This window comes from Nanorana parkeri, unplaced genomic scaffold (genome assembly GCF_000935625.1).
Source record: "Nanorana parkeri isolate BGI_ZX_2015 unplaced genomic scaffold, ASM93562v1 scaffold92, whole genome shotgun sequence".
NCBI classification, from domain to species: domain Eukaryota; kingdom Metazoa; phylum Chordata; class Amphibia; order Anura; family Dicroglossidae; genus Nanorana; species Nanorana parkeri.
The window spans coordinates 1,755,714-1,764,262 of record NW_017306360.1 but is presented as its reverse complement, the minus strand read 5'-3'; the positions used below and the strand labels follow the sequence as shown (position 1 = coordinate 1,764,262).

Genomic DNA, 8,549 nt, shown 5'->3' with positions numbered 1-8,549 from the left:
CCCCCCCCCCCCAAAAACAAACAAATAAATAAAAAAAAAAAAAAAAAAAAAAAAAAAAACACACCTTTCTGCTTTTATGACATGCCGTATGTAAGGCCCACTGATATCATCACTGAGTGTCTGTGATTCTCTATGCAATGCAGGCAGACATTGCTGGTGGGAGGGGCTGGCAGGGTGCTGCACATAGCTTCCCAAAAACAAAATTAAAAATCAGAGCATTCTGCTTAAGTACATCTCTCAAGAGCCCTCAGCCCTGATGCAAGTTGATGGAAGCAGCAGGCTGGCTCTTGGAGGGGAGTTATGAAAACATCAAAATACCTTAACTGGTGGATGTCAGTCTGGAGGAGTGGCCCTTCCTAGCTAAAGGCCGGACAGAATGGTTATACATCAGCCCCATTGTGTATGTAGATCAATAAAGCAGAAAAAGGTGGATGTGCCTCAGTGCCATAAAAAGGCTACAGACAGCCAGTGCTGGGCAATACCGTCCGGCCAGAATCTGCCCCAAAGAACTGTCCAGACAAGTTGATGAGCTGATATCTACCAACAAACAGAGAAAAAACACAGATACTCACAAATATAGCCAGAAGGATTATATTCCAGGGGAAGCGTCTCCTGAAAGGGGGGGGGGATTTAAAAAAAGTTACCACAGTCCATATTACAGTCCTAAAATCCACACAAATGTACATTACAAGGAAACTCTTTCACTTTGAGGGGCGAGCAAAAAGAGAAATAAAAAAATCAGGACATTTTGGCAAAATGTATTGAAGTCAATGGGGCAGATAAAATTAAGGGGGTTGCTTGAAGAGCTAAGAGAAGACCAGGGCCATGACTGGCCCAAAAAAAGTATGTTCAAAAAATGTGGAGTGTTCGGCTAGAACTATGAGGTGAGTGAAAAGCACTCACCTCATAGTTCTCCTTTAAGTGTGTGGGGTTCGGGGTGGGGAGGTTAAGTCTGGAATTGAGCTTTAAGGGGCTTTAAATGGTTCCTTAGGGTTAGGAATCTCTTGTCCTATAGCTGTTCTTGTTCCGAAACATAGTGAATCCTTTGTTATTAACAAAACTTAGACCAGCAACGCCATGCCACACAGCGCTGGGGTCTCATGTGCGTGCGTTAGAGGAGCACAGGTTGTAAATGACTCCTTCCTTCTCATCAGCACAATGCCCCATGATGAGATGACACTTATAAACTTTCTCCCCTTTGAGAGCCTACAGGTGCCACTTAGTGCCGCTGGTGGCTCTCAATCCCGGCTATCACTGCGGATCCAACTAGTATGCTTTCCCATCATGTGATCACCAAGTCAGTTATAACATGGCGACTACATGCAGGTTTCGCTGAAAAAAATAAAAGCCCTCAAATAAACAATGGCACCTTCAGACTACAGGGTTCATGTGCGATGCCATAGGTTTAATGCTGTAACTCAGTTCGCGTTGGGGTAGGCAACTTTAGCACTCCAGCTGTGGTGAAACTGAAAATCCCATCATGCCTCTGCATCTGGGAGTCAGGCCTGTGTCTGTCAGAGTCTTGCAATGCCTCAGGGGAATTGTAGTTTCACCACAGCTGGAGGGCCAGGGTTACCCACACCTGAATTACAATATTTAAAAAAATGTAGACCTACACTTTTTTATGCATTTGTCCGCCTATAATAATAATAATTTAAAAAAAACACACAGAGCAGGGTTTTTTTTAAAGACAGTGTACCAAATAAAAGTTTAAAGGGGCTGTGCAGGATCTGTGGTGGGCTCTGAAGCCTGCAGAGCCCACCACAGATCCTACACAGCCCCCCGAGACCTGCAGTGCCCACCAGAGATCCTTTACAGCCCACCTAAGACCCCACAGAGCCCACCACAGATCCTGCACAGCCCCCTTGAGACCCTGCGGAGCCCACCATAGACCCTGCAGAGTCCATCTGAGACCCCAGCTTTCCTGCTGCTAAAGCTGAAAACAATGTGTGCACTGTATCCAGCGACTGACAGGTTACTCAAAAAGTCAAACACAGGCAAATTTAGTGTGGGGGTGGGTATCTGAGTTTCATCTCGCCTAGGGCAGCCCCAAACCAGAATACACCACTGCCTCTAGGCACGAAGGGGTTATGCCAATTTTGACCCGCAGTGCCTCATTTTAATAGAATGAAGGTTCAACAAAAAAAAAACTCAAAATAGGGAAAAGGAATCCACTGTGTATTACAATGCGAGTGTATGCGATCTGCAGAAAGGGGAAAAGAGGCAGTTTAGGCTTTACATGTATATGCAGCAATGCAGAGACTCACCTGGGCCCCTCGCAGCAGGCCAGGACTATGTAGGTGACAAAGAACACAGCACTGTGAAGTAGAAATGAGAAGGTATTACACACAGAGATAGGACCGGACAGATCATATATAAAAGGGGTGTACCTACAGATCATATATAAAGGGGTGTACCTACAGATCATATATAAAAGGGGTGTACCTACAGATCATGGGACACCATAGCAAAATTTTGGTGGCACCCCTGTGTGACCTCCCTCTGTGTCCACCTGGCAGTGTATACAGGGCAGGTATCAGAAATTTTGGGGCCCCTTACACGGCTTTAGGCCGTGACACAGGACCCACCTGAGAGTGACCCTGCAGAGCCCACCATAGACAGTCTCAGATGGGCTGTGCAGCATCTAGGCTCTGAAGGGGTTTCAGGTGGGCTGGTCAGGGCTGCACCCCTCCCTCCTTTCCTTCCCAGCTCCTCTTACCTGCACACATGGCCTCGTCTGCCGCCGGACAGGCCAGAAGTGACGTCACATCACTAACGTGACGTCACTTCCGGCCAGTCCGACATCAGAGGAGCAGCATCGCTGATGGGGCCCCAGCTTGTCTCGAAGCCGCTGGAGCGGCAATGCTGGGGCCCTGCGCTGCTAGGGCCAGGCCTCCACCCCCTCGCCCTTCACCGTCGGCCCGATAGCCATGCAAGGGACCCGGGCGGGCCCCCAGGCTGCCCGGGCCCCTTACATGAGTATCAGCCGTACCCCCCTGATGGCTGCCCTGAGTGTATATACATGTCATTGATCTCAAAGTACGGCCGAATTCCGGACAGGCAGAGCTGTGAGGATAGTCAGTACACTACTATAGACCAATGCTTTGGATAGAAGTGATCAGAGAGCAATGCAGTGAATTCACTATTAAACCGAGTTCTCCAGATACTCTGTCATTAAAAGCTCAGCTGGGAATTTCACCATTTCAGATCTCAGGACCTCAGCCAGGAATCAGGAAAGTATTGCATTATGGCCTCCCCCAGCCTCTGATCGGACGGCGGGGGCCACTAGATGGAGATAAGGATCATATCCCCGTAGTAGCAATGGTTACATTTATCTGCTCATTCCCTCCAGCAACCTCTAGAACTGTAACATGGTATCTCATTACTAAGATGTATTTATTTCCCCCGTGATACTCGGCTCCATCTAGTGGCCATAATGAGGTATTCTGAAGAAAGAAGCTATCGACAAACATTCAACTAGAAGAGGAAATACACCAAGAACATTTGCCCCATTCTCACAATAGCTGGGTAACTGGCTTAGAACAACCCACTGTGCGGGCAGTTATCCCAGATAAATAGGAATTTTTATTCTATAGACCCCATAAAGAAGCCCCCATACATACACCATGCATGTACTTTACCCCATAAATTAGCCCCCATATATACCCCTGTATACACCTACTTTACCCCATAAAGAAGTCCCCATGCATACCCCATGTATACACTTACTTTACCCCATAAAGAAGCCCCCATACATACCCCATGTATATACGTACTTTGCCCCATATAGTTGCCCCCATACATACCCCATGTATATACGTACTTTGCCCCATATAGTTGCCCCCATACATACCCCATGTAAGCGCTTACTTTACCCCATATAGTTGCCCCCATACATACCCCATGTAAGCGCTTACTTTACCCCATAAAGAAGCCCCCATACATACCCCATGTATATACGTACTTTGCCCCATATAGTTGCCCCCATACATACCCCATGTATATACGTACTTTGCCCCATATAGTTGCCCCCATACATACCCCATGTAAGCGCTTACTTTACCCCATATAGTTGCCCCCATACATACCCCATGTAAGCGCTTACTTTACCCCATTGAGTTGCCCCCATACATACCCCATGTATGTACTTACTATGAAGCATAGTAGACAGCAGGATTTTGCACCACGAACCTGCGCACCGGTACCCTGCGCAAAACACAACAACATTAGATTCAGCTCACAAAAGCATAACACAGGCATTTTCTTTCCCCCTCTCCTATGTCACATGGTTTCAGAGCTGACCCCTTATTGGACAATTGTCACTAGTTTCCTCATTAGGAGATTTCCCCTCCCCCGCTGTTCCTGTAAAACTGCTAAATTTGGGATTTCTCATAACTTCCTGTTTTTTTGTACAAAGGTTCAAAAAAAAAAAAAAAAAAAGCTATTGCTGTAGATATGTTTGTGTTATTATCAGCAGCCTTGTATCAGTCCAGCGCTTCCTTTGGTCGTAGTCACATTCCCTCCAGCAACCTCCGGAATTGTAACCACATATCTCATTACAAACGTGTATTTCTTTCCGATGATCCTCAGCTCCTTCTAGTGGCAGCACAGTGGGGAGGTCATCTCTCTGCTCTCTCCTCCTGTCAGCATGCTCCTTGTTAGCCTATGAACGTTGCAAATTCGGAATTTCAGCGCCGCTTCTCATGGCAGCCGCCCATCAGGATTCACATTACTGGTCCCAGTCCCAGAAGGGTTCCGATTGGTCCGTGCGGGCGCCGCTCTTTGCTCCTGTATTGATTTATTGATGAAGCCAAAACAGCATTGAGGAAGTTCTAATGAGCAGACCTTTGGAGCTTTCACAGTCGCCTATGAGAGAGACAATGAACATGAATAGGACGATGGGAAGAGGACAACGAATATATAAAACTTACACAAACGTGAAGATCGCCACGATGCCGACCGTGACCAGCAACTGGACCGAGATGATGGCGTACACCTGAAAAACAGCAACATGTGGATGTGATTGATGGAGAAGTACACATAGTGCCATACCATCCAGATCAACCTATGTGCCAGTCATGTGCGGTACCTTCTGTGCTTAGTGAGGCATTCCCCCAGCCCCACCCACAGCCGGCCAAAGCCCCACCCACAGCCAGCCAAAGCCCCACCCACAGCCCAATGATGCCCTGCCCCCCAACCCGGTCACCAAGCTAGTGTGAAGGAGGAAGGGTGGGAGGAGCCTCCCTGTCGCTCACTTGCTCATCACTGGTGAGGCATCGAGATCCAAGTCCTCAGTATTTTCTTTTTTTTTTGATTGGACAGCTTGGACCAATGGCGCTTTGCTCAAGACTCTAACATAGAATAGAGGCTGTTGCAGCTCTTGCCTCACTATGTTAGGCTACACATCACTGGCGGAACTAGCAGGGTCACATATGCGACCGGGCCCTGGCGTTCCGCCACTTGGGGCGGGGCCCCAGAAAGGAAGAAGTGGGCCCCCCCGTAATCTCCGATGTGCCAACATACAGCTCCCAGCCGGCCAGTGCTCTCACATGTTCGGGGACCCACTCTGCACGGACTGCACTACTACTGTTCTGTGCTACTTATTATGCAGATACTGACGTGGGAGAAGCTCGTTGATCAGCATAAAGGGGGCGGAGCTCTGAGCTGAGTAGTGGAGGGGGCGTGTCCGGCTGTGTTGTAAGGAGGAGATCGTTGTGCCGGGGACTGCGATGAAAATGGATATGAAAAGAAAAACATGCGTTCTCCAATGTGAGTGTGACAATAATCCTAATTTATAGTCATCACAAGAAATGTCAGACAAGATAATATTAACCACTTGAAGACCAGGTGCCTACACCCCCTTCCTGGCCAGGCCATTTTTCAGTATTCAGCGCTGCGGTACTTTGACTGACATTTATTCCGTCATGCAGCGCTGTACTGAAATGAATTTTATACCATTTTTGGGGGACAGATAGAGCTTTATTTTGGTGGTATTTAATCACCACTGGGGCTTTTATTTTTTACTATAATTAGGAGAAATTACTGAAAATTTGGAATTTTTTTTTAATTTGCCGAGGCACCGACATTGCCTCCTGGGACTACAGCTCCCGGCAGGCTAATGCTCCGCAGTGGGGGGCCCTTCATGGTTTCTTGCACCGGGGCCCTGAGGCTTCTAGTTACGCCTCTGTTACACATGCAGTGGGGAATCCCCGTGCTGTGTAACCTAACGTAGCTGTCAAAAGCCGGATGCAGCGCTCCGTCCATAACAGGTTACACAGCGGAGAGGCTTTCAGCTTTTTCCTCCATAATACTAGGGGAGGCTCTGCCTCCCCTACCTCCCCTGACCGCTCGTCCCTGCTATGTGCGTGTATGGGGCTACCCACCCCCACTGCAAGGGTTAAGTGCTCGTTTTCCTCTAGGGGTCACAATACAGACGATATGCTCGCCCAATCCTCTGTCCTGAGTGCTCACCTCTTGCCTCCCCCCCGCTCTGGTGGTGGTATGTCCCTCAGTGTCCTCACGTCTAATGCAGTTGCATTAGAAGTGATGACGTCAGTGGTCCTTAGACTGCCAGAGACTGGGGGAGAAGAGGCTGCAGGGACCGGCCTAGCTGCCAAGCAGGACCAAGGATCAGGCGAGTTTATCTTCTTTATTTTAGCCCCAAAACGAGCAATTAGCCCTTGCAGTGCGGGGGTAGCTGGAGGAACGACGTTCGCACATCATTACTGCCACTAGAGGGAGCTGAGGAGCACTGAAATGACAATGGAGTTGGAAGCACTTAGTGTACGGAAGACTCACCCTGCGGATGAAAGCGTGTCGGACAGCCTTGTCATCCCAGGAGCCGAACTGTCCCTGTCCATCTCCAGGGTTGTACACACTGGGGTCAGTTCCACCTACAAGACAAAAACGGAACAGAATTACAATGTGGGAGGCTGAATAGTCCCTACTATACGAGGCTGGAATTGGAGATCGTGCATGCATGGTGGTGCCGCTTCCTACAGGCTCCTCCCACTTTTAATTCCATATTTATATGAAAGTTAAAACATGCAATGTGCTACCGTGACATACAACCACACACATTGTACCCCCAATTCTGTCCACACACATTGTATCCCCAATTCAATCCACACACATTGTATCCCCAATTTAGACCACACACATTGTATCCCCAATTCAGACCACACACATTGTATCCCCAATTCACACCACACACATTGTATCCCCAATTCAGACCACACACATTGTATCCTTGTTTCAGACCACATACATTATTTCCTATCCTTAAGCCCTAATAAAGTGGGGCAAGTTTTGATGGTGAAGGTAACTGTGGGAACCCTCCGATGTGTCAAATCCAGCCCCCCCTGAATAAATACTACCGCGATACTATTGGATAATACCACCAATGGGACAATCCCAGGGTTCCAGTGCTACCTATCCATACCTCCAAGGTAGCAGGCATGCCAGCATGGTCTATGACGGATAGTCATGTGACCAATCAGCACCAATCCCATCTTTCCAGTTACAAGGTATTATGGGACAAAAGACAGCAGTGGCAGTGATTGGTCAGCGACTTTATCCTCCAGCAGGACAGTGATAGGAAATCATTTTAGGAAATAGAATAGCTTATTAAATTGCCTAAATCAGGGGAAGCCAAACTCTGGCCCTCCAGCTGTGGTGGAACTACAAATCCCATGAGGCCAGGGGCGTAACTAGATATCACAGGGCCCCATAGCAAAATTTTGTATGGGGCCCTGTGATTTCTAGTTAAGCCCACTTGATAACCCAAGCAGCCCACCTGAGGGTGACCTTGCAGCTCACCATCTCCAAAGCTGCTGGTTGTCACCGTGTTCCTCCACACAGCCGCCAGTGACAGCCTGGGATGCCATAGCGACCTAGGCGGCCCGCACGGCATCGGGGATGTCCTGGCCGAGCCCCCCTGGGCCCCATAGTGGCCGCCTAAGTCGCTATGGTGATTGTTACGCCACTGCATGAGGCATTGCAAGATTCTCACAGCCACAGACATGACTCTCAGGGGGGAGATGCATCATGGGATTTGTAGTTTCACCACAGCTGGAGGGCCGGAGTTTGGCTACCCCTGGCCTAAACCAATGGGCTCATTTATTTCCCACTTTTCACCCGGTACTAAGTGAACCGGCATTTGGTTTCGTCACCCTACAATAAATAAAGCTTATACACTGTTCTGTATTTTGTGTTACCATCAATGTTTACAGTCGGGACGCAGACGTTGAAGTATAACTAAACCAAACAACAAGCATGTAATATATGGCAGACCCCCGGTCCATAGAAGTGGTGGCCGCATTAGTTTTCATTTTACAGGCTGTATGCAAGTGATCCTAGAAGACAGAGGTTACCTGGGTTGAGAGGTATATTTGGCAACATCGGCATCACAGGTTTTGGAGGGTCGTGCCCGGGTTCTGGGTAGCCACCAGGTTCTGGGTAGCCTCTGGGTTCTGGGTAGCCACCTGGTTGTGGATAAAACCCTCCAGGCTGTCCATATGGGGGTGGATAGCCCCCCGGGGCTGGATATC

At 48.6% G+C, this 8,549-nt stretch overlaps 1 protein-coding gene across 1 annotated transcript in view; it reads right to left on the bottom strand.

Annotated features, from left to right (window-relative positions):
* Positions 1 to 8,549, bottom strand: part of TMBIM1 (transmembrane BAX inhibitor motif containing 1) — a 48,022-nt gene that overhangs the window by 16,225 nt on the left and 23,248 nt on the right. Inside the window, exons 3-8 of the mRNA XM_018552586.1 lie at positions 8,373 to 8,542; positions 6,799 to 6,893; positions 4,932 to 4,996; positions 4,153 to 4,206; positions 2,268 to 2,318; positions 573 to 612 (exon numbers count right to left, since the gene is read on the bottom strand). Of these exons, the coding sequence (XP_018408088.1) occupies positions 573 to 612; positions 2,268 to 2,318; positions 4,153 to 4,206; positions 4,932 to 4,996; positions 6,799 to 6,893; positions 8,373 to 8,542 (475 nt within the window). The remainder of the gene's footprint in view (positions 1 to 572; positions 613 to 2,267; positions 2,319 to 4,152; positions 4,207 to 4,931; positions 4,997 to 6,798; positions 6,894 to 8,372; positions 8,543 to 8,549) is intronic.